This window comes from Megalobrama amblycephala, linkage group LG8 (genome assembly GCF_018812025.1).
Source record: "Megalobrama amblycephala isolate DHTTF-2021 linkage group LG8, ASM1881202v1, whole genome shotgun sequence".
Lineage (NCBI taxonomy): Eukaryota > Metazoa > Chordata > Actinopteri > Cypriniformes > Xenocyprididae > Megalobrama > Megalobrama amblycephala.
In genome coordinates this window covers 4,273,759-4,299,926 of record NC_063051.1, presented here as the reverse complement: position 1 = coordinate 4,299,926, position 26,168 = coordinate 4,273,759, and the positions used below count along the sequence as shown (strand labels likewise).

At 35.1% G+C, this 26,168-nt stretch overlaps 1 protein-coding gene across 4 annotated transcripts; it reads right to left on the bottom strand.

The window, feature by feature from the left end:
* Positions 1–68: 68 nt before the first annotated feature.
* Positions 69–26,168, bottom strand: mitfa (melanocyte inducing transcription factor a). Of its 4 annotated transcripts, XM_048198831.1 has the most exons (10): positions 26,043–26,168; positions 21,558–21,723; positions 6,055–6,276; positions 3,528–3,623; positions 3,304–3,418; positions 3,061–3,153; positions 2,574–2,630; positions 2,328–2,403; positions 2,034–2,181; positions 69–1,710 (listed from the first exon to the last, which is right to left on the bottom strand). In XM_048198831.1, exons 3-10 carry the CDS (start codon positions 6,124–6,126, stop codon positions 1,315–1,317), a joined length of 1,053 nt encoding a protein of 350 aa, XP_048054788.1. In that variant the 5' UTR covers positions 6,127–6,276; positions 21,558–21,723; positions 26,043–26,168; the 3' UTR covers positions 69–1,314. The 4 variants fall into 4 exon arrangements, with proteins under 4 accessions (XP_048054788.1, XP_048054789.1, XP_048054786.1 ...); XM_048198832.1 differs by lacking the exons at positions 21,558–21,723; positions 26,043–26,168 and adding an exon at positions 21,048–21,157; XM_048198829.1 differs by lacking the exons at positions 21,558–21,723; positions 26,043–26,168 and adding an exon at positions 6,647–6,857.

Here is a 26,168-nt window from a genome sequence, read left to right as displayed (position 1 = left end):
GGATTCTCTGTAATCATTTACCCTATAGTGTAGCCAAGTCAATTAAAAAACAAAACAAAAAAACAATGAACCTTTGAAATGCATGCATTATTCAGGATATTACAGTACTGTATATAAAAATGACCTAATAACAATGCATAAAAAAGTGAGAAAACTACTAGATTTGAATCAGATAATCTGATATAAATGTTCACTCCTGTCTTCATTAATGATTTGTTACTACATCAAAACTACACCACTTTTTAAGACCTTGACCCTTAAAAAAATCACAGTAGAATTCCATCAATTGTAGTATACAAGCTGATAAAAGGTATAATATAGAGACAACAATTGTACTTTAGCTGTTCAATAGCAAGTCATTCATCATTACGTATACCAGATATCATTGTAATAAAATTAGTAAATTATGTGTCAGGATTTTGGCATTCATTTTTACTGATAATGTTAGTATCCTGTCTAAACGGTCCAACACATAATTGCACATAATATTCACAGATTATGGATTAAAAACTGTGCCTGAATGATAAAATCTACCATGCTGTGCAAAAGTATATATTGTACTGAAAACAAACCAGACAATGACAGAAGAAATTTAAAATGTTCAAAATGTCCAACAACTCTCTCATGGTCATCTGAGGAATCTGATGGGTAAATAGACTTCATCTTCTGACCATTGGATGGTAACCACTGGCCAACATGTTTAATTTCATCATCAAAAAATTGTTGAAAATAATTCAATGAGTTTATGCTACAGATTGGACATCCTAAATGAGATTGCTTCTAACTACTATCAGACCTCTGTAAATGTTTCTTTTATAGAGATGTCTGCAGTCATGTTTTGAAGTTTCTCTTAAGAGTTAATTAACAGTTGTAGAAGTGAACTGAATTGTGCAAGCCTAGACAAGTGCTACTGGTTACTCCACCTCTGGAAAATGTACCCCCCCACCCCGCCCCACCCAAAAAAAAAAAATAAAAAAAATTGTGGACAATATCAGGCCAACTCTGGAAATTACACTTTAGCTGTTTTTATTCTAGCTATTTTTTATTTTGTGCTGGAGAAATCATTCATAAATCAAGAAATTTTTAAAATAAGTCATTCTTAACTAGTAAACTCCAAAACGATATATGAAAAAAATATATACACTAAATATTCTAAAATACAAGATAAGTACTGTACTTAAAAGTGCTCTTCATGTTACACATGATCTAGATTGAAAGGAAACCACCTGAATGTAACATTAGTACTGTAACATTTCATTATACAAAGAAACCTCTAATCGTCTAACTTTGGTTCATCGAAGTTTGTTCGCAATGCTAACAGCCATTTTCATGTTCATCCATACTGCTGCTGCCACTGCTGTTGGATGGGATGGGGGAGCCGGAGGACAGCAGGGGGTCACTGCTGCCCACTGGAGACAGGGTGTTGTCCATAAGCATGTCCTCCAGCTTGGCGGAGGTCTTGTTGGGGCTGTCATAGACCCCCGGTTCCTCTTCCTCTGTGGGGCTGTCGTTGTAGCTGATGGTGCCGTTGTTGAGGTCCAGAGTGGTGGGGCGGGATATGTCAGGACTGGGGAGGTGCGAGTACAAATCAGATGTGCAGTTCCCCATCCCGGGCTCTTGTTTGATAGCTCGAGCCACCAGGTCAGCGGAATAAAGGCTGGGAGAGGGTATAACGGCGAGTCCATGAGCACGGGCTTGCATCTCAAGCTCCTGGACACAACCAGAACCGACAAATACGCACACTTTAGAATAAAAAAATGCAAGAGTACGTGAAAAGTTGTGTGTGTAAACAGTAGGGATATTGTGAACCAAATGCCATGTGTCAAAATGAGGGAAATTCCCCATAATGAATTACTCAAGTGTAACACTGGAATTTCATGCAGCTGAAGCACTGAGCATACTTTATAATCTTTCAAAGCAATGTTACGCTAAAAAAAAAAAGCATTCTGTCAAAGGCCATGTCGAAACATACTCAATGAATGTATTTTAACCAGTCGCATTTGAGTAGCGTTTGTTTATGATTTGGTTTTTACCTGAATACGAAGCAGGAGATGTCTGTTTGCATGTTCTAGTCTCTTTTGTCTGTTTTCCAGCTCTTTTGCTTTCTGCTGCTCTTTCTGCAGTTTCCTAATATAATCCACCGAAGCTTTCAGGATGGTCCCCTTATTCCACCTCATGTCCCTGCAAAGACCAGAGCCAGATGGTTAAGCTGGCATTTGGCACTGCTAAATTTACACATACTGGTATAAAATTGGCTGACTATATAAATACAGAATATATGTAATTGTAAACCAAAATGTATTTTAATATCAATTTTTGAGACTTACGGATCATTTGACTTTGGAATTAATGTCCCCAGCTCCTTAATTCTATCATTTATATTAAAACGCCGCCTTCTTTCAACTGCATGGATAGAAGAACCAATAAAGATATGGTCAAACATTATTATCATCATTATTATTATTAATGTTATTGCATACTTAAAATTTAAAATATACAAAAATAAATTATATGACAGACATTTCAGCACATTTTTCAGACGTTCTTGCATACAAAGTGATAATTAGACTCACTGAGGTTATGGTTGTCCTTCTTTTGTCTCTCTTTTGCCAAGGCTCTGACCTCTGCTTCTGAAACGCATGATTATATTACTAAACATGATTATATAACTAAAACAACTTCAGAATTATCCGAGTCAAATTCAGTTTCTTCCCTAGTGTGCCAATGTATTCTAATGTTTTGCTGTTCACTAGAAATTCTTAAATGTAGAAAAATTTATTTTAAAACTTAAAAACTTCAAGTTCAAATGTGTGTGTGTATCATGTTTTACAAGTGTCCATATTGTGTGCAATTACTGTACACAGGCGATTTTTAACTGTGCATTTTGTTTGAAAATATTTTTTCTTAACTTAAATATGTATGTAAATGTAATTTCAAATGTAAACCTTGTTGTTAGTTTATCAAATAATATGTTCTAAATATTAATGTACAGTCTCTGGACAAAAAAAAACTCTTTATTCATGCTTAGAGCCTTCAGAGGCCGAGGAATGGAAAACATACCTACTGGAAAGCCTTCAGGCCTTTGATAATTGTCAAACTTGCCACATGGTCCTGGATTGTCCATTATGTGCATCATGCCAGGTGCTGGGGTAACTATTTAATACAATAAGCTTTCATTGATATTGTGCATTCGAAACTGCACACAATATGGATACTTCCATTCCTAAGCATGGTGGGCTTTGAAATGGTAACCAAAAATTATTATTAACTCTAATGATGATAGATACGACAATGTGACTATACCGGATAATTCCCTTTTGACAGACGGTAGGTTAGAGCAGGAGTTGTTAATGGTAACCCCAGCAGGAGGAAGAGCATGATTGTTGTACATGTCCAATAGGTTTGCAGAAACTGGAATCTGAAAAATTATAACCAAAAAGATTTCAGTGCTCACTGTTCAGGTGATATTATGAATCTTAAATAAAACTGTTCATGATACTACAATCCTGGTATTTTAGCGCAGTTACCGCATTAGTCATTTGAAGTCCCGCATCCATGAACCCAAGAATATCATCGTTGTAGCTCGATTCCAAACTTATGATGTCTTCAATTACGTCATCCATCTGTACCAATTCAAATATTACACAAACAAGAGCACAATGTGTTTACATCACCTGCTTCAATCCCAAAGTATTCATTAGATCTATGTTAGTAAGAAAGTCATAATGGCTAATAGAAATGCTAAATTAATACGATAATGTGGACAATGAAAGATGATCATACTCTAAATCAGTGGTTCTCAAACTTTTTAGAGTGGAGTACCCCCTGAAGGGATTACCACTCTCTTCCACTTCGACTGCAGTCACACCTTTTCCATTAAGGGACAGTATTTGCCCCCTAAACTGATTTTCCAGTGCATATTTTTACGCTTATGAATAACTTTATAAAATAAATAATGTTTTAAATAAAAAATGTTTAAAAGAGAAATATGCAATGATGGTAAAACAAAGTGAATACTTTTAAATATTAAACTAAAACTGCCAGTAGGTGGCAGCAAGTCACTGTTTTTATGTTAGTAACGAAGCAAGTGGCTGTGAATGAATCATTGACTCTCACGATTTGTTCAAAGCCACATTCGTGTTGTAGTTCTGCTCTGGTTTTCGTTAGAAATATTTTTTCATTGCAAAATAGAGTAAATACTGACAGTACTGTGTTTAAAATGTACGTTTTGTTTTTTAACCTGTTGTATAATAATGTCACGTTTGCAGTCATGTGGATATTTGGGTACAACTTGCATTCTTCCTCGTTTAGCAACATTAAAGGTGCTCTAAGCGATGTCACGCGTTTTTAGGCCAAAACATTTTTTGTCACATACAGCAAACATCTCTTCACTATCCGCTAGCTGCCTGTCTTCTGAACACACTATAAAAAAACGCAGTCTCTGTAGTCGCCACAAGCTCCGAAAACGGCAATGAAAACAAACTGGTGCAGCCTTGACCACGAAACATAATAAACATGCTCCAGCCAATAACGGACAAGAATGATTTTAAATGCGCGTTCATGCGTTTCAGGAACCACGGAGGGGAGGGGGAGGAGGAGGAGGAGGGAGGGTCTAGCTAGCCTCTGTTTTGTTTGACAACACTTCGAACATCAACAGGAAGTTACTCCACCCAGGATCACTTAGAGCACCTTTAAATACAAGAACTCACACAAGGTATGTTTTTGTATCAAAGTAAGTTTGGGTCTTAAATTGATATCAATCCACTATCTGTGTCTATATTTGTTCTTCATGCAAGTGTTAAATCCCCACTTTTACAAAGGTGCATTGTCGAGAACGGCAGTAATTTAGCGCGATTTAAGACAGCAGATTCAGCACGCAATTATCATATGCAGGCTGCTTGTGTGGATGCAGTCGTTTTAGACTGCAAAACATGAGGTAATTTGATTAAATGTAATGAATTTACGGAATTTTGCCAGTTAAAATACATGCTCGGTTTTAATATTATTTTAAGGTATGGTAGAGTTAAATTAACTACTCCGCATTTTGTTCGCATACCCCCTTTTGTCACCTCACGTACCCCAGTTTGAGAAACACTGCTCTACATACATGAATCATTTCTTAGAACTTTTGTGCTTTTTTTTCCCCAGCTGACACCTTTTACTTTTCTATAAACCCTTACAGCACTCACATACAGAAGTTCAAATGCTCTACTACAGAATCAATCACTCATAGACAGAGAAATAGTGAGAAACTATTTAGGCGTGCAACTTAGATAACTTGCTTTTTTGAGGTCTAACAGGCCCCAGCATGCAGTTACTTAATACTCATTACAATTTTTAACCTTGATAGAGTGTACACTACCATTCATAAGTTTAAGGTCAGTTACATTTAAAAAAAAAAAAAAAAAAGAAAGAAAGAAAGAAATTAATACTTTATTCCAGTTTGGACACATTAAATTAATCAAAGTGAAGGTAAAGACATTTATAATTTTACAAAGAATTACATTTAAAATAAATGATGTTCTTTTGCACTTTCTATTCATCAAAGAATCCTGAAAAAATGATGGTATTCACAAACATTTTTTTTTTTCCCATAATAATAAGAAATGTTTCTTGAGCACCAAATCAGCATATTAGAATGATTTCTGAAGGATCATGTGACACTGAAGACTGGAGTAATGATGCTGAAAATTCAGCTTTGTCATCACAGGAATAAATTACATTTTAAAATATATTAAAATAGAAAACAGCTATTTTAAATAGTAAATCTGTTTCAAAATATTAGAGTTTTTACTATTTTGAAAAAATGGAAAATAATTAACGTCTTTAAAAAACCTTAAAAATCTTACTGACCCCAAAGTGTTAAAAGGTGAACAATATGATGAATAAGATGAACAAAATCTAAAGCTTTGTGGGATTCTTAGTTGTCTATGGGCATTATTCATACATATTATTAGGAAACTCACCACATTTTGACACCATACTGTAGTTTGGCAAAATATAATATCTGAGAATATGATTGACATAACTGGCAATGCCAGATTTTGCATCTACCTCTTTCTCACAGTTGAGGGTGAGAAGGGCCATAGGGCTATTAGGAGCGCTGGCTCCTGGTCCAGGGGGCATGCCGTGTTCCGTGGGCTGGCTGGGGCCGGGCCCTGTGCTGGCCTGTGGGCTTAGCTTGGCTCCCAGTGCACTGGACAGGTAATGCTTCACCTGCTGCCTCTGGGTCTGCTGGATGTGGTATTTTGAGGGGCTCTCCAGGTGGGTCTGCACCTGAGTCACAAACACAGAAGTGATGCCAATATGGTCAGACAGATACATACATTAAATTCTTCATTTCTATTCTGCAAAAATAGTAGTTTTTTATAAATATTTAGACAAATAAGAAATGTAAGGCTTATATTTTGAACATACTACAAACTAAATCCATTGAGTACATTTTATAATAATTTTTATAATTTATAATTTATTGCCAGCATGCTTAAAGAAGACAAAAGCACAGAATTGGTTGAGTCTGAGAAAGTAAATTTAAGGAAAACACTAGTGTAGACAGAATTAAAACAGACCAATCAATGCTGCAATATGTTAAAACATAATTAAACTATTTCTCTTCTAGGTCAATAAACTCAAAGTCTCATCTCACCTGGTAATGACTGTACTCTAGCATCTCCAACATATTAAACAGGACTAATTGTTAGCTTAAAAAATATTCCCTTTGTGGATTCAGTTTGTGATGTGCAAGAACTGACCAGTCGTCTTGGCCAGTTGAAGATATCAATGCCAAAGAAAGAGTGAAAATGTATTTAAGGAGCTGGGAGGAGGATTGCTGTTCTCATATTGTTTTTTACCCAAACGATGAATTTATGCTTTTATAAAGTTCATTTGACGTCATCAGTTCAATTCCACAAAAGACTCTTTGAGACGATGGGTTACTAGTGTCTAAACTGAAACTGGCTTACGGCTAACTAACGTTTCATCTTTAGTTCCACTCATTCTGCATAAAACATTGTTTGTTCTCAGCATCCGGCATACAATCACAACCACTGTTAGTCTAAAAACAAGACAGTTTAAGATGGAGTTATCTCTGAAATGTTGAAGGGGGAAAGAAAGGAAAGAACTTTGTTGCCTGATGGGCCTTTGGTAATTGCATTTTTTTTAAAAGTTGAAATATTGTGCACACGTATGTACGTGCGTACAGACAAACTCACAGACGTACAATTCATATCCGACTGAACCACTGGATTAGAACCTACAAAATCATTAAAAGTCTGTTGGATTGTTATGAAAACAATAATCCTCAGCCAACCACTGCTCAATATAATGGCATGTGCATGAATCGTTTAAATATTGATCAAAGCATTGTGTTTAATAATCATTTACATAATATTTTTTTGTGTATCATTTTGTGTGTCTACACGAAGCACATGCAGGCATACATTATAAGATCTGTAAGTGCCTCAAGTGCTTTTTCATTTCAGAATTTGAATCCGTTAAACCACAGAGCTGTTGTCAATTGATAAATCTTGATATATAAAACATGACCAAACAAAAATGAACAGCATATTTCTGACTGTTCATTAATATCCATGACTTAGTATTCATTGCATTCACAGATGATGGTTATTCCTGTGAAAAAAATGTGCTTTAAAAAGACCCCCATAACCACCACTTACATTACAGCTATATGAACTGACTTCTACAAAAATAGCAGTTCTATGGCTTGATCGATGCCACACCAACTTAAGCCATGAAGTTTTGAAGTTTTCAGATTAGAGAACACTCATACTATTGCAATAGTTTTATGAAAACAAATCCTGTTAATCAAGTATACAATGATTCATTCACATTATACTGTATGGTACATAACATTAACATAATATATAACATTAATAACAAAATTAAGAAGTGTTATACCCGGTTTCACAGTCCCAGACTAAAATGTATGTTTGAACTGTCTTTACTGAAAACAACTTGCACTGACATATCTTAAAATATATCAGTGTCATTGTTTTGTTTCAAGATGCACACTTCTTAAATGTCCTAATTTATCTAAGGCCTACTTCTCACTTAATCTAAACCCTGTCTGTGAAACCAGGCCTTACTGTAATTTGCAAATATTGTCAACACCAACATAATGAATATTTATAATGATTGAGCATTATTAACACGCAAGCACAATAGTAGTATGGTGAACAATTATCGATTCACTATTAATGGTTAAAACTGCCAATAAGTAAATGGTTGAATCTGAAGCAGTAGGCTATTACAAGAATGTTACAATGGAAATTTTAATTGTTCTAAAAATAATACTGTTTATGCAAAAGTATAATTTGTTTATTTCGTTTGATTTTTGGGTGAAATTTAATCCAGACATGTTCTGGACAGAAAAAAAGAAAAAAGAAAAAGGAAATATCACTGGACCTTTGACTTGACTTCCTTTTTTCTAAGAGCTTTCACAACGCTCCTCCCCCTTCTTAATGTTTTCATAGTCCTTTAGATGTCTTAAAAAGCTAAATTGTTCTTTAGAAGTCAAACAGAGGGGTGATTCAAACATCCCTGTGATGAAGACCTCACATTAGCACAGTCCCAGCGCCAGGAGGGGGCTTTTTTTTTAAATATATTTCTCAGGGCTAGCATTTGAAATCACGTTTCATCGTGGGGGGTTTGAGATCCCCCTTGACGCTCTGAGATCCACAAATAATCCAACACTGCTCTCAGAAACTATAGACATAATGCACTTAACCAGTCAGATTACACCGATTCTGTTTATGAACAAGGTTGTTTTCAAGGGGAGACAACCAGGAATGTTGTTCAAGGCCTTGTGATGATCCTCTATGGTACAACCTGGACCTAGTTTAGAGGAGGCCCACCAATTAAAAACTGTCCCGGCCCTGTAAATTTTACCATCCACCCTGATTATGATTCATTTCAGCATTTCACAATATTTAGCATAAAGGGTTAGTTCAGCCAAAAATGAAAATTGTCTTTAATTACTCACCCTCATGTCATTCCAAACCCGTTAGTCTTCTCGTTCCTCTTTAGAACACAAATGAAGATCTTTATGATGAAATCTGAGCAGGCAACTGCCACTTTGCTGCCTCAAAAAAAATAAAGAGATCATAAAACTAGTCCACATAAATTAGGTGGTTTAGTCCAAATTTTCTGAAGAGACTCGATTGCTTTATATGATGAACAGATTGCATTTAGGCATTTATTCACATATAAACATTAATCAGTGAACATAAACAGAAGCTCAACCGAACCTACTTGATGCACAAGAACAAACCTCTTGCGGACACTCAAACGTGCTGCGAAACATACGAGAATGAACCTCATTGGTTCTCGCATGTCAAGCGAACATGCTTGAGCTTCCGTTTACCACAACTGATGTGTGAGTTGATGAATAAAAGCCTAAATTCAATCTGTTCATCATATAAAGCAATCATAAAATTAGTTTAGTTATTAGCGTCAAAGTGTCAGCTGCGTAGCTGTCAATGGAGAGACAGAAACCTCTCGGATTTCATCAAAAATATCTAATTTGTATTCCAAAGATGAACGAAGGTCTTACAGGTTTGGAACGACATGAGGGTAAGTAATTAATAACAGAATTTTCATTTTTGGGTGAACTAACCCTTTAAGGTACGCTTTCAAATCCTACAAACATAGCAAATTAACAAGCTGCATGATTTATTACAGTTTATTCTGTACACAATGACACCACGAGACACAAACATGCTTAACACTGAAGATTCCCTTCTGGTAAACTATAGGGGCAGTATTGGTCACCACAATGTGATGATTGTTTTTCAGAATCCCTGCAGCAAAGGAAATAAGTCCTGGACTTTTATGGATGTATAGATTAAAACAGATTGTGGGCATATGCAAAACATGTACAAGTGGAAATAGTCAATACTTTCATAATATTACATGCCATTTTGTTATATTTTGTTGTCAGCGAATTACCGAATGAATCAATTTATCTATGTACGCATTCCTATTTAAAAGCAGCCACACATCATAAAGTGTGTCACGTGTGGATTCCGTGGACAAAAGTGTGCTCTGGACCATAAAATCTTTAGTCGGAGCATATAAGAATGCTCTTCTTTTTCTTATAAGGGAAAGTCTTTGTGCTTTTCTTTACTCTCACTGGTACTTTCCTCCTTTGGCCCAAAACCTTTGGGTTCAATAAAGAGTTCCTGCTGAAGAGAAGCAGTATTCTCTAAATGCCTACAGCTAATGTGTCTATGGAGAGATTCATAAATTCTGAGTAGTTTTATCATCTTCCCACAGGAGAATGGAATAAGGTGATAGGAGGAGTTGGTGACATTTTGTTGGTCACTCAATCCTGCTAAAGTGGAATTATCTTCTTGGGTGCTGATTAGATGTTTAATAAAAAATGACAGAAACATATAGTAACAAGTAAATGCATTAAAACTAATATAAACTTAATAATGATTTTATTTTTTGAAGGCAGAATGGTGTAGGTGACTAAATTAAAATGTGATTACAAATTAAAAATACCAATACTACAACAGAGCTTCAAAATAAGTGAAATAAAAAAATAAAATTAAAAAATTAAAATAAAGCATTTTACTTGAACCACTTAGTGGACACTTTCATTATCTTTTTGCTTTTGCACTAGAGTCTCATACTGTCAGTTTCCTCTACTACTACATATTTTCCCTGCTAATCTAAATGCTCAGTCAAAATGCAGTGCCCCATAAAAGCCATAATAAAGTGTGCCAGCTCTGGTCCAGTGATCAGACAAGGTTCTGATAAAGTCAAGCATGATAATGACTAAAAAAAACCTGTGGCTTTGCCAAGTCACCTCAGGGACAGGAGGTCTTGAATGTGCTCTTTGAATTATCAAAGTAAACAAAATGTTACAGCAAATATTGCAAAGCTTGACCTCAAAAACAAACAACATTAAATATACTTGAAATACAAGCCATAATGCTTAAAGCAGGAATGTGGGGGAACAGTGCTTTGTAATAAGTCTTGATTTCAATCATTTTGAAGATCTATTGACATCTAAAAAGGGATGCATCAACTACTTAGAGCATTTCTCTGCAAAAGGATGAGACAGTCTTTTAGAACAGCAAATTAGCAGAAGGCTATCAAACGTATAAGATGTGCAAAGTTTTGGGTAGCACCTAAAAGGTCTCCAGTGGTGTCTTAAAGGGATAGTTCACACAAGAATGAAAATTCTGGCATAATTTACTCACACTCAAGTTGTTACAAACCTATATGAATTTCTTTCATCTGCTGAAAACAAAAGAAGATATTTTGAAGAATATGGGAAACCAAATAGGCCCAGGGCCCCATCGACTAACATAGTATGGGAAAAAACAAAACAAAACAAAAAAAAACTATGGAAGTCAGTGGGCCACGTCAACTGTCTGGTTAACGACATTCTTCAAAATATCAACTTTTCTGTTCATACAGGTTTGGAACAACTTCAGGGTGAGTAAATGATGACAGAATTTTCATTTTTGGGTGAACTATACCTTTAATATTAGGGAAGAGAATGACAAAACTGTGAATCTGAGCTTAACATCAGTGCTACTATGTGACATATATCCCTAGCATGAACCTCTAGCGAATCTTGAGTTGTTAAACACTATGAAGAGCCTGTTAGTCTGAGTCATATGATTTGCTAGAATGGAACAGACTTGTTTGATAATCTTTTATGAATTAAATAATGAAATATCAAATCACTGACGCAGGATTGCGGACCATAGCAGTAAAAATATAATAGGCTACATATAGTGCATGGATTACCAGAGGCTATAAAATCTACATCAAGTACATATTCCAAATACACTAGTAACGTGTGCATTCTTTATTGAACATATCAAATCTAAAAGTACTGCAAACTATCTATATAATACTAGAAACGACTATTTTCATCTAATTCAAAATGTTTGATTTACCCCTGAATATGAATCATGACAATTCGGACACTAATAAATTAATTAACTTCAATCGTTTGTCTATGAGTATACAAGTAAAGAAAAATGTTTGCAAAAGAGCTGCACACAGCCTGAAACGGCAAAAAAAAAAAAAACTAACACCATCCATTCCATACCAAACTTTGCTGACATTAACTGATCTATAGCCATAGTAAATTAGAACTTTTATGTCAACTTAAAGACCGTAAAAGATCAGTTAGGGGGTCAAAGTTCAGACAACTGATGTGGCATTACTTACAATGGTGAAAGCGGGGAGAGTAGAATTATCTGAACCACACACAAAATGTGCATGACCAACATCCAGCTTGTTGAAGACAACAGACACTTTGTGTGTATAAGAAAGCATTTGTGGAAAAGAAAATGTACGGTGTCAAACTAACAAATACAACACCAAATGCCATTTAATTTACTAGATTTTACATTAAAAACAACAGATGTACTAATAAAAAAAATCCAAAAAGGTATTTAGACACTTTCTGGTTGTGGAATATGTTCATAGTTAAAGATAGATCACATGTGGGAACTTTAGGAGAACTGACTTCATACATTCACACACACACACACAAAAATCACCTTTGGTTAAAAAAAAAAAAATGAAAATTTTAATTGATCACAGATGCCACTTGACTTGATATTTTGTTATCTAATGCATTGATATTCATACTTTTTTAAGCATGGCTTATGCGTCCAGATTCTTTTGGGGCCACTGAAAGCATGAAACAATTCATTTGCAAGTGTACTGTAGTGTTTATTGCTTTGTGTGTGTATGTGTGCATGCCAACAGCCATTAAGTGATTAGGTTTAAACGCATGCCTGAGGGGTGTGAATTAGCATTTGCCCTTCCCATTACGCATAAAGGACCATGTCGAAGACACGCAGCTCAAGAGGAGGGGTCTGAGACAAAAGAGCAGCTTTTTCTCCAGACACATTCGTGCAATGTGCTTTTGAGCCTGTGGCAAGATACATCAACAAAAATGTCCCAGCATCCGACCAGAATGGGCAACACTGTACGATTTACAGGGGATTACAAAAATGCACTTGCTTACATGACAGACAATACTGCTTATGTGTGCAGCTGGGCTACTGTCCCATGTCAAGTCTGATATAAATTCATTAAAACTCTGAGACAGCCCAGTTATGACAGTTGGTGGGCCAGGGCTAAACTGAATACACAGTGTACCATAATGTGGGTGTTGAGAGCACAAATATTTGTCATGGTGTCAAAGGTCAGAAAGGCCACACAGGCCAAAAACAGAATGAATGATGACTTTATAGTCACACACATATGGAAATAAAAGGCAATTAGTCACTCCTATGAAAGTGCATAATACACTGCTTACAAATCTAAGATTATCCTGCAGATTTGCAGACAGACTCATGGCAATTAATAATGAGGGCAAAGTCAGTTAGGAGACTCTTCATAGACAAAAATTAGCACAAACCTTGTTCTGTTTATGTTGAAATAATGGCATATTAGATCTTTTGACATCAAATTGCAGAAAAATAGATTTTTAAAATAAAATTTATAAAAATACATTTTAAAATTAACTAAAATGACTAAATTGGACAAAGATGTTGCCATATGGCAACTCTGTTAGACAGTAAAAAATTGTCAAAAACATATTCTCTAATTGAATTAAATCTCTAATGAAACTCTTTTGTCGCTCTTTTTCTTACCTTTCCATAGAATATAGCTGTGTGCATTTGTGTGGAACACATGGCAATTGTGGAAAACATGCATAAATACAATTATATAATTATAAACACTTTTATATATTGTTTACAATTATAAACAAAATAATAATAATAATAAAATAATACTTGAAATAACATGACTGATACCACTATCTTACAAATCCAATTAGAAAATACATTATTGCAATTCCACTGTGGTTCATAATTAACATTTCTCAATATATATGTTAGAATGTTGATTTTTGAATATCATCGTCAATTTAACTTACCAAAAATACAGTGTTATTAACCAAATATTCTTAAAACAGCATTTTATTGGCTTCTTTAAAGAACAATGCAATATGTTGTAGGTGTTTTTTTGTTTGTTTGTTTTTTTGTATGTATATCTAGCAATTAAAATGGTGTTTCTATATACTCAGTAGCATAATAGATAAAGTAAAGCTAGTTTATGAATTCTTCTCTCACGTTCACTTCATTAAAATGTTATTTCAGTATATGAACCTGGCATATTCATTTGTCTATGATGAATAGCTGTATACGCTCAATTTTACAAATGCATTAATGTATGTTAACACAATATTACTGACAATAGAGTACAAAATTTCATAAACTACACAGAAAAATTAAAACAAGATTTTGAATGTTACACATTTCCTAATTAAAAGGCAAAAAATCTCAAAAAGCAATCTCAATATAGGGGTGGGCAATATGACAAAAATATTGTATCACAATTTTTTCAGACAGGATCCATGATCTTATCATAATTCTTTTTCATGTTGGTTTTTAAATCAATTTTGCAAGTCACTGAGCTGTACAGCCAAACTAATTTCCCTATTTTTAATTTAGCCTTACAAGGTAGGAAAATAAAAAAGAATGACAGACCATTTAGGCCAAAGTAAGAGGTGGGCGGTATGACAAAAATCTTATTATTATTTTATCTTTGTTATTAAAAATAAGAACAAATATGCAAATTACAAATAACAAAAATACCATGTAAGATACAAATGAAATAAACAGTGCATTAATATTTTCTGTCACAGAAGGTGTATTTACAGTAACAGTAGCATTCAAGCAAATGAACCATAAAAATAAATTAGTCTGCTTAGTCTTGACTTTTCACTGAATGAATTAAATATACACAGATTCTTAACGCTACTGAAGTTATTCAGTCAAGAGCAGTGAGCGATTTTCTCTTTGTCCTTTGTTTAACATTAACAACACAGACAGCAACAGGTATATTAGTGAATGCACTGATCTAATATACTGCTTACCTTAAAGGTGCAATATGTACAATTTTTGCAGTAAAATATCCAAAAACCACTAGGCCAGTGTTATATATTTTGTTCGCTTGAGTAATTACAATATCCCAAATGTTTCCAACTATTTGTAAATCTTGAGAAAATTGCAATTTTAAAAGTGCCGTAGAACGCGTTTTCAAAAGATGTAATATAAGTCTAAGGTGTCCCCTGAATGTGTCTGTGAAGTTTCAACTCAAAATACCTATTTTGGGGCATCATTAAATATGCGCCGATTGAGTGCGCGGTCCCTTTAAATCTCGCGCTCCCCGCCCCCGAGCTCGCGACTGCCTTAAACAGCATAAACAAAGTTCACACAGCTAATATAACCCTCAAAATGGATCTTTACAAAGTGTTCCTCATGCAACATGTCTAATCGCGTAAGTATGGTATTTATTTGGATGTTTACATTTGATTCTGAATGAGTTTGATAGTGCTTCATGACTAAAGCTAACATTACACTCTGTTGGAGAGATTTAAAGAATGAAGTTGTGTTTATGAATTATACAGACTGCAAGTCTTTAAAAAAATGAAAATAACGACAGTCTTGTCTCCGTGAATACAGTAAGAAATGATGGTAACTTTAACCACATTTAACAGTACATTAGCAACATGCTAAAGAAACATTTAGAAAGACAATTTACAAATATCACTAAAAATATCATGTTATCATGGATCATGTCAGTTATTTTTGCTCCATCTGCCATTTTTCGCTATTGTTCTTGCTTGCTTACCTAGTCTGATGATTCAGCTGTGCACATCCAGACGTTAATGCTGGCTGCCCTTGTGTAATGCTTTGAACGTGGGCTGGCATATGCAAATATTGGGGGACTGTTACATAACAGTTGGTGTTATGTTGAGATTCGCCTGTTCTTCGGAGGTCTTTTAAACAAATGAGATTTATATAAGAAGGAGGAAGCAATGGAGTTTGAAACTCAATGTATGTCATTTCCATGTACTGAATTCTTGTTATTCAACTATGCCAAGGTAAATACAATTTTCAATTCTATGGCACCTTTAACCAAGGCTCCGAGACGTGTGAGGAGTCGCCTGTCAATTGTGTCATACCCGCGTTAACCCTCGGTCTGCCTCGATTTCCAGTTTTATTTTGTAGAAACCATGGAAACACCAAAGACGCTTTAATATATTACACGTTTTAATAGATAAGGGAACAACTGTTTTGACAGAAAACTAATTATTGTTATACAGCTCAACACGTTTAGTCTTATTGTTATCTAATTTTCTTGTTTTTTTGCGAGTACCATGCTTTTACCATGCCTCAGAGAAAAACACTGTTTTGTCAAGTAGCTAACATAGCATAATCAGATGCAGCTTTATTTTTAGTAACAGTAATACAGAATTTTCTCCATCATACAATACGTTTTAAAATTAATTGCATGCCATTTATCAACACAAGCCATCCAGCATTTAATATGATATTCTAAAATCAATCTATCTTACTGCAGTGTGCAACAAGTATCTCACAGCAGCCGCCGAGTGAACGCACAGAGTAACGTTATAACATCATTTTCAACACTCTCAAATGTATCTAATATGATAAACAGACCCACATGGAAAGAACCTATATGTGGATATATGCGCATATATGAAACCTATATGCAGTGTATATGTACATATATGCTGCATATATGCACATATATGATAATATATATGCTGCATATATACTGCATATATGCTATATATATGCTGCATATATGCGCATATATACTGCATATATGCTATATATATGCTGCATATATGCGTATATATACTGCATATATGTGTATATATGCCACATATAGGCAAAATTGAGGTGCATATATGTGCATATACAGGAAATATAGGTCTCCTGTATTGCTTCTTCATATCCATATATATGCCCTATACATACAAGATATGTCTTCTATATAGCTAATGGCAGGATCTGGTCATTTTGTAGCTCATATCTCATTTTTGACTGTCATACATGATGCCTAGCTCATATTTTCTATTATCAAGGCAAAAACTAAGAATTAACGAAAAAAATTATGCAAGAACTTATGTATGTGCGAATGTAGCAGTTATGTATTTAGACAATTATTTTGTGATTCCACTTGCCATGACCATATTTGGGGTTTCCTGCCGCCATGCTGACTTGGGGTGTTGACGCACTTTGCTGCTTCCCAGTCTGCATCACAGCGGTAGGTCGCACAAAGTTTTTGCGGTGATTCAATTAAGGCCATGTTTCATGTAACAGCTGAATTCACATGATATTTTTGTATGATTGTAATCCAAAACCCCTCTGTGATGTACATTCAGATGTTTCGTTGATTATTTTTCTTTACTTAAGTTACTTTTAATATCTCTCTTTCTCAGCGTTGTGCGTTGCTGCCGCATGCTGTTTGTATGCTGCACAAGTCCTCATATATTGCCATTTGTGTTATACAGAATAAAGTGAGGACCTGATGGCAAGATTTTTCGCAGTCTGTCTTTGATTACGACACAACGCAGAAAACACATCGCTACACGAACACGTGAAATTGGTCCCACATGGAAAAAACCTATATAAACATATATGTTTCAATACAGGTTTGATATAGGTTTTTAATATATGTGACATTTATAAAATTGGCCGTTTTCCTATATTATGTGTACATATATGTACATATATGTGTGTATATATATATATATATATATATATATATATATGTGTACATATATGTGTACATATGTGTACATATATGTGTGCATATATGTGTACATATATGTGTGCATATATGTACATATATGTACATATAATATAGGAAAACGGCCAATTTCACAAAAACCAATGTCACATATATGTAAAACCTATATCAAAACCTATATTGAAACATATATGTTTATATAGGTTTTTTCCATGTGGGGATCCGCGTTACCTCATATTCATGACAGAAAAGCGGAAGCAGCGCCGGCGACTGTGGCATAATAAATGTTCTGCTGCTCGCGGCGTGTGTTGCATTCATCTCTCGTTAACAAATCGCACCAGCGGCCTCGTTCAGCTCCCACAACACTCGGTCCTGCTCTGCTTCATACTACTAAAGTTAATAATCGAATCCATGAACATGATTTCTTCCTGAGTCCTATCCTTATTCTTTTGCACCATCCGCTGAGGTGACGACCACATGTCCTAAGATTCCGCGCTCAAACTTGGCGTCATCAAGCTACACCTTTGTTTTGAATAGGTCTCTAGCGACCTCTAGCGGACAGAAATCCTACATACTGCACCTTTAAGATATAAACTACTGTGTTTATGTGTGAATAACCTTTGACAGCACAGTAAAACGCAAAAGAACTTAAAGTTATAGTTCACCCAAAAATGAAAATTCTGTCATCATTTAGTCACCCTCAAGTTGTTCCAAACCTGTATGAACACAAAAGAAGATATTTTGAAGAATGTCAGTAACCAAACAGTTGATGAACCCCATTGACTTCCATAGTGTTTTTTTCCCCATACTATGGAAGTCAATGTGGTTCATCAACTATTTGATTACCCATATTATTCAAAACATATTCTTTTATGATCAGCAGAAGAAATAAATTCATACAGATTTGAAACAACTTGAGGGTGAGTAAATGATGACAATTTTCATTTTTGGGTGAACTATCCCTTTAAGTCCTTGCACTGTCTGACAGGATTTTACTGTTTGCGTGCTTTGGGTGTATATTATGAAATGCCGTGTGCATGCAACAACGAATTTGCAAAAGTCGTGAACTGTTTCAAATTGCCTTATTACAAACCTAAAACCTTTGAACGGACAACCTGCCAGCAAACCAATACATACTAATTCTCAGAAACAGGCCAGCCCATTTTTTCACAGAACAAAAGCTCTTTTTCTGCCATCTAGGTTTTGACAGAGTACAGTGCCTCGAGCCTCATCATCTCTAGGAGCTGGTAAACAAAGCCGGAGTTGTGTATGCACACGGACAGAGTCCTGAAGCATCGCAGTTTGAAAGGTCACCCCAACCACCAACGAGCCAAGTAGACAACGGCAAGCCATTCGCACGTGGAGCTGAAATCTGATGGTATTTCAAGTCATCTGTTTTTGGAAAACATTTGCGGGGCTATCTTACTGAAGCAATAATTACAATGGTAGCATGCAACAAGCTTTAATGCATTTCATTCAGTCACGTGAAGCTATGAGAACGGATCACTGTGTCAAAAAGCATAATGATTTCATTTCTTGCCTCTTTTGAAGCAAATGAAGTTATCTAGCACTTTTTGAACACCAATAAAAAAACAGAGGCTTTCATTTTGCGTATTACAGTAAGCCTCTATAATGAAATTAACTTAGCAGAAAAAAAAATTCAAAGATTCAAAGTGAATTGTGAGCTTTTATTTCCACGTTGTTGATCATGACATTAAACCCAGTAGACAGGATCCTGTCCTGTCACCATTTCAAAGCAGTCTGATTTTTTCCCCCTCCTAAATAATTTGAAGAATGGGAAAGGCAGCCCTAATTATGAGCATTCTTGCTTGAATTAGCGCCGAGTGTGTGTGTGGCAGAACTGTGTTTGCCTTTGTCTTCGTATCTGAGCTGATTCTTTGCTTATTTCTGGTGGGGTCAGAGGTACTTCAGCTAATTAAGGGTTCACTCAATCTTTGGTCAAACCCATCTGGGCTTAATGATTTCACTTTTCTGCTTCGGCAGGCTCTGCCTGGTACCTCACGAAAAAGTTTGTCTGCCTTGTGGAGACATGGACTAATCTATAGCCTACAAAAGAGCTTGATCTGCTGTAAAACTCTTACCATACATTATTACTATATTTAAGGGGACTGTGTGTGTGTGTGTGTGTGTGTGTGTGTGTGTGTATGTACCTACACTTAACCATATTTTGGGCAAAAATTTGTACACAGAAATCTCACAAAAATCTTCTTTTGGGGACATTCTCATTTGTTTAAAAAAAAACAACAACAGTACAATACAATAAACAAAGTTATGGTAAATAGATTTGTCCTCACAAAGATTGAAGTATCCAAAATCTTTGTCTTTGTGGGGAAATTTTTTGGTTCCCATGATGAAAACGGCTTATAAATCATGCTAAGTAATGTTTTTTGAAAATGTAAAAATGCAAATAGTTTTCTGTGATGGGTAGTTTTAAGGGTAGACTTAGGGTTAGGGGATAGAATAAACAGAATTTGCAGTGTAAAAATCATTATTTCTATGGAATGTCCCCATAAAACATGAAAACCCAACATGTGTGTGTGTATAAATATATCTTATGTAACAGTAATAATAAATAATTATTTTATAAACAATAATAAATAATTCTATCTTGGGTCCAAGATTAAATTCCTGGTTGTCCCCACTAGACGTCTGATGAATGTGATTTCACCAAGTGCAACAGCAGCATCTTTGTTGATCCTGGAACAACATTTCAATCAACCAATCTGATTTAAGAGACAAGTTTACAGTTTCTATCAAGTTTAGGCTTAAGACCAGGGTTAGGTGCTTCTCAAATCAGTGTTATTCACCCTTCATTTCCCTCTGATTTTAGGGATAAGTTATGGCTAGGGTTTAGGGGTAGGGATAGGGTTAGGACAAAATTTTTGGATAGGAATGTTGTTCCAGGATCAACAAAATGTGTTGATTCAGGAACATGTCTTACATGGCAAATTCACGGTGATGTCCATGCTGGCATGTAATATGAGCATGTTATTGAGAAAACACAAGCACACTACTGATATTTTTAGTGTGTACTATAGTAAAGAAGTGTTTACAAAACATAAAAAGTTTTAAAAATATGAAGTTAAGTTACTTAATACTGAAATGTAGTAATTTATGGCCTAACATCCAAAATGTGTTTTGAAAATTTTAACAGATATTTTTTTGGCATTACATATATACCATGTTTAAAATAATAATAATAAACTGCAACTCTACAAGTATTTTGAATTCGCATTTTTCACAAACTCAGAATGGATGGTACCTACTATTATTTAATGAATTTACTTAATGAAGTTACCATAATATTACAATATAATATTGTGTCATCGACAAAATATTACACAATTACTGTAGTATATTCTCTACAAAGGTACATACAAATTAGAAATCCTTACCAGATCCTTTTAGCTAGTCCCTGTCTGCCAGAAGGGTCATTTTTGCCGCCAGTGAAACCACTTTGTGTCTCTGAGATTCGCACTATCCCCTTGTGTTGTCCACTCAGACCAAACTAGAAATCAAAGCTATGAAAATACGCCAGTGTAGTGGAGCAAATAGGATTAAACATTTTGAACGCCAAAAGTCTGGAAACGCAGCACAAATTAGGGGAGGAATTCACTGAGTACAGATAATCCCCCCTATGGATTTAACACAGTTTAGTCTTTAAAACCAGTATTCTTTAGCCGAAGACAGAGTCCATGGAATTTTCTCTGAAGGCTGAGATCCTACAAATGGGATCATCACTGAATATCCAGTGGAATATAGCACCATTGTATCTCAAAGATCAAGACAGCAACTTTTTGCGAGTTATATTACATTCATGTCAAAAAATGAACAACTTCACAGGACGTTAATTTAACAGTCACACTTGTACAATGGTCAAAATAGAAAGCCTTAGAAGGCCTCACCTTCAGTGCTTCAATGGTAAGTCCATTGTCCAGTGTTGGGATTTATCTGGTAGAGGGTGCTCAAACATGAAGTTCCTCATTGCACCTGATGGTCTGGTTCCTGTTTCTTCTCAAGAATCTATTCCTGGCATCAACTAAAGCCGGTGAGATATGGTTGATGACGGCACTGTCAACGACATATACACACATACATGAGTACACGTAATGGTTTGAAACACATGGCAGATTTAATTAGTCTGAACTTTAAGAATGATTATGTCAATGACAAAAGAAAACAATCGGGAAAATATGACAAAAGTAATGCTAAAGCATCCACAAGGAAGAAGCAAGAGTAAGTGAGACGCAGTTACAGAGCGGAAAATCCTAGTGTGGAGAGTTTTTTGGTGAACTAAAACGAATACAGTGGCTTAAAACAACCCTGATGTAACATAAGATCCACATACTTAGAAGCAAAGTTTACATTAGTGTGTGACATGTGCTTGTGACCTCTCAATTTAGAGTTAAATGCCCAGGAATTGATTGATCAGTGCTGTCTAGATTTATGATTCATTCAGAGTCCAAACAAAATCTAAGATTATACAAATTTAAACAAGACGGTTTGAATCTAAAAGCCCTAATTAAATTATATAAACATGCATCCATCAAAGTGGAGTCATGAAACAGTATTTTTAACTGAAATATAAATTGATTTTAACAGTCGTCTAACAGTCTTAAACTTGGATGGACAACATAAAGCATAAAATTAAATTCCAACAATTCAAGTATGAATGGTTCAAAAGGTTTGATAACATTGAAGTAATGATCTATCATTAATGAAGGGGCAACATATATAAAAATATACAATGGCACTTATTTTTTTAAGTACAAACATATTTACATGCAAAACACATAACTTATTTAACTGGTCACAGTGAAATGAGGTCACATGCAGCAAAAGTGTTTGGATGCTTAGGCAAGAGGTTATGAAAACCAACAGAACCTGTTCAAACATCCTGTCAATACAAATTATTTGCATCACATCTAGCTGTACTGTACAAAAAGCCATGTTTTAAGGGAAAAGCTCAGGAGTGGAAAATTCCAGTAGTGGTTATTTTGAGCACTCTCTGTCAGAACATATCTCTGTGTTTGTGATAAGTATGAAACAGGAAGGATGGAGCATGACATGTGTTTCCAGACTTTAAATGAAGCTGAAAATGTGCCCATTTCTGTAACAGGTTGCTGCATGTTCTTTCTCCTCCCTAAATATTACAAAGCCAGACACTGGCATGGCACCAGTGAAAGCTGTGTTAGAGGAATGCTGTAGTGTAAAAACAACTGAAATCTTAAGTTTAGATGCAAATTAAAGTAATGATCATTGTACTTTTGCAACCACTTTGAATAACTAAAATTCAAAACATGACATACAGTATTTACACGAAACATATTTAAAACATGAATTTACAAAATGACCATGATTTATGAATGTTGTGATTTTGTGCTGTTTTTAACTTTCAACTATTTCTAGCGGATTTGAACATTACAAAACGTTTGTTGGTGCAACCTTATCTACCAGTAATTAGTTAAGTTAGCTCTATCTATCCATCCATCCAAAACTGCTTCAAATTTCTTCAAACTGAAAACCTTCAAACTTCAAGCTTTTTCAAACTTTCTGGTCAGGCTTTCTCAGGCCAACTTCAAAGTTTGTCTTGATGAACTTTTTTATCTAGTTAAACATGAAGTACAATTTTTGTACAATTTTCAAGTTTACAAAATTATATATTCTAAAACTGCACTTTAAAAAATATTTGTAATTTTAACAGAAAAACAATGTCAAACTGCTACAATAAAAACAGTTAATTAGTTAACTGTAAGTTAGCTTACCATATAAAGTGAAAAATAATATTACATTTCACATAAAAACAAAAACATTTCACTGAACAATGAACAAAACATTTTACTGAACGATACTGTTTTGGAAAGTAAATATTTCATATTCAACAAGATACAACATGTACCTTTACAGTAAAATATTGTTCTATCTTTTTTTTTTTGTGACTCTAAATGAAAAATAAGATCATTTATAGCGAAAAACAGTAAAAGATCTTGAGTGAGTATGAGGCATCATGTTTGTTTTTTATTTGATTTTAATACTAATCTTATTTTTGTAATCAGTTATGAACTATAAAACATGCAGGACCAAATTCCAACCCATAATGCCAGTAACTTTGTCATCATACTTTTTTACACTAAATTTCTAGAATTACAGCTGTCAGTTTTTACCATAAATTTAACAGAATTTCTCGCTGCAAAAAAAAAAAAAAAAAACAATCTTTATAAAGCTACTGACATGTAAACTCAAAGTGACAAGTGATGATAACCTATGTATGATATGAGCACTTCTTCACTTTTCTTACATGAGTAATGAATGCATCTCTCTTGAGGGCTGTAAGGAACATGCCTTATCAGCAATTCAATCTAATGCCAAAATCCATATCACTGTTACAAAACCTTCACTCATCCAGAGAGACATAGATAGAACAGAAACAACTTAAAAACATGTGAGCCACTGGGGCTATTGGGTTCAGATATGTTTTAAACAGCCTCCAGGTAAATACCTCTCAAATGAAACAGTGCCTTTTCAAGCTGAGGAGAGCAGCGCTCCCAAGCTGCACGCTACTTGCACAATCGCTTCAAAGAGATATCATGTCAATCAAAAATGTGGACTTACATTGCTTGAGACTTTGCAATAATCTCAGCTAGTTTGGCTTAAAGCTAGGGTGTTTCTGTAAAACTGCTCAAAATTGTTTTAAAAAAGTGTTGGGGGGGGGGGGGGTGTCAAACTACCAACAATTTAAAATAAATGAACACACTGTACAGCTTTACAATAAGTCCAATTAGTTTATGTTATTAGTTCCAATTAGTTAACGTTACTTACTGCATTAAGTTTGCAGCATTTATTAATCTTATTAAATGTTAGTTAATAAAAATACAACTGTACAACTGTTCACTGTTAGTTTATATGAGCTCAGGTCAATTAAATAATGTTAAAAGATTAGTAAATATCGGAATTAAGATTAATAAATGCTTCAGAATTATTTTTCATTGTTAGTTAGTTAACTAATGTAGTTAACAAATGGAATCTTACTGACCAAGAACGATAACTATAAACTTTTAATAATCCTTCTAACTCTATGAGAATAGGAAAGGCCACACCACAACTATAACAATAAAGATAATGAGGGACAATATCATTGAAATCACCAATGGAATCATCAATCAGAATCCACCTGACAATGACAGCCAATCAGAATCAGCATTTAAAGTAGGTGTGGACTGTGGCATTTTCCCAAATGTCTTGTGGAGACTGTGGGGTGTCCCATTTGTCTATTTTAGAGGGGTGCTCACAAGCACCCTCTTTGCGGCCGATATGCGCCCTCGATGCACACTTTTGCTGAGCCTGCAGCAAAGGAAGACTCGTAGAAAGACCGCGAGTGTTTAGGGTGCCATTTGGGACAGGGCCTGTAACACAAGCAAAATGAAGCCAAAATATCCCAGAAATAACTGTTGACATCTACGTCATTTGGAGCCTGAGACTGTGCAGTAGTGAATATTTGAAGTGAAATTGGATTTTTTCAGTTTAGTTTTGGTTCACGACACGTCCCATTCGATTACGTGGAAAGGGCAGGGTTTATACTGCAGCCAACCACCAGGGTGCATTCTAAATGTTTTGGCATCACTTTTTAGGATGTGTGTGGCACACTTGGTGTGGACGCTAATATAGTTATTGCTGTAGTTCTCTTTAGTCACCTTTATTTGAATAGCGCTTTATACATTAAAGATTGTTTCAAAGTAGCTTTACAGCAATAACAGCAAAAATGCAAATTATGCATTTTGGGAGAAACCAGGCTCATTTCTGGGGTCAGTTCTCTTCTGGTCAACAAACAAACGCAGTGTTTATGATTCAGGCTGCATCACAAGTCAGAATTCAGATCGGGATTGGTAGCATTCAGATATTCATTCACTTCCTTTTGCTTATAGTTATCATTCTTGATGTGAATGGCCCTTTATCTTTTTTCTATTCTGGTTCTGCATTGCAAAATCACTCCAACATGTGGCTGGAATGTGGTATGTCCTTTCACACAACTGATTCATTGCAAACTAAATGCAAGTCATCTTTACAGTGCATTTTAGAAAGCCAAAAATTGCAAAGAACACATTGCATCTTCCCTGCCACCCACAGTAGTCTGACACCCAGAAGCAAGAATCTTCAAAAGTAAAATTGATATAAATAGACAAACAACCTGTAAATGCTAATAATACAATAAAATACTCCAAGTGGCAAGAATTGTATCAAAATCCATCCTTGATTGTGCAGTACAGTTTGGAAAACTTAAATTGTTAAAATGGATTTTTCAAATGAGGTTTTTCAAACTAATTTTGGTTCTGATTTAAAGATGTTTATATTTGTTACCTAACATGATAAATCTTGCACAGGAAATCACTTACTTGAACACTATACTGTATATATAGCTGCCCTTTAGCATGTCCAGCAGATGGCCACCTGCTCCACATCCACACCCCATCATCTCCAATCTTCCACAGTAGTCAGAGTGACATGAAATGGTTCTGTCT

Excerpts from the sequence above, each read along its gene's own strand:
- mitfa (XM_048198829.1), bottom strand. The coding sequence starts at position 6,679 with ATGTTGGAGATGCTAGAGTACAGTCATTACCAG. Across the intron at positions 2,631-3,060 it reads GCCTGAAGGCTTTCCAGTAG|AAGCAGAGGTCAGAGCCTTG; the intron begins GTATGTTTTCCA and ends CATGCGTTTCAG. Across the intron at positions 1,711-2,033 it reads ATCTCCTGCTTCGTATTCAG|GAGCTTGAGATGCAAGCCCG; the intron begins GTAAAAACCAAA and ends GGTTGTGTCCAG.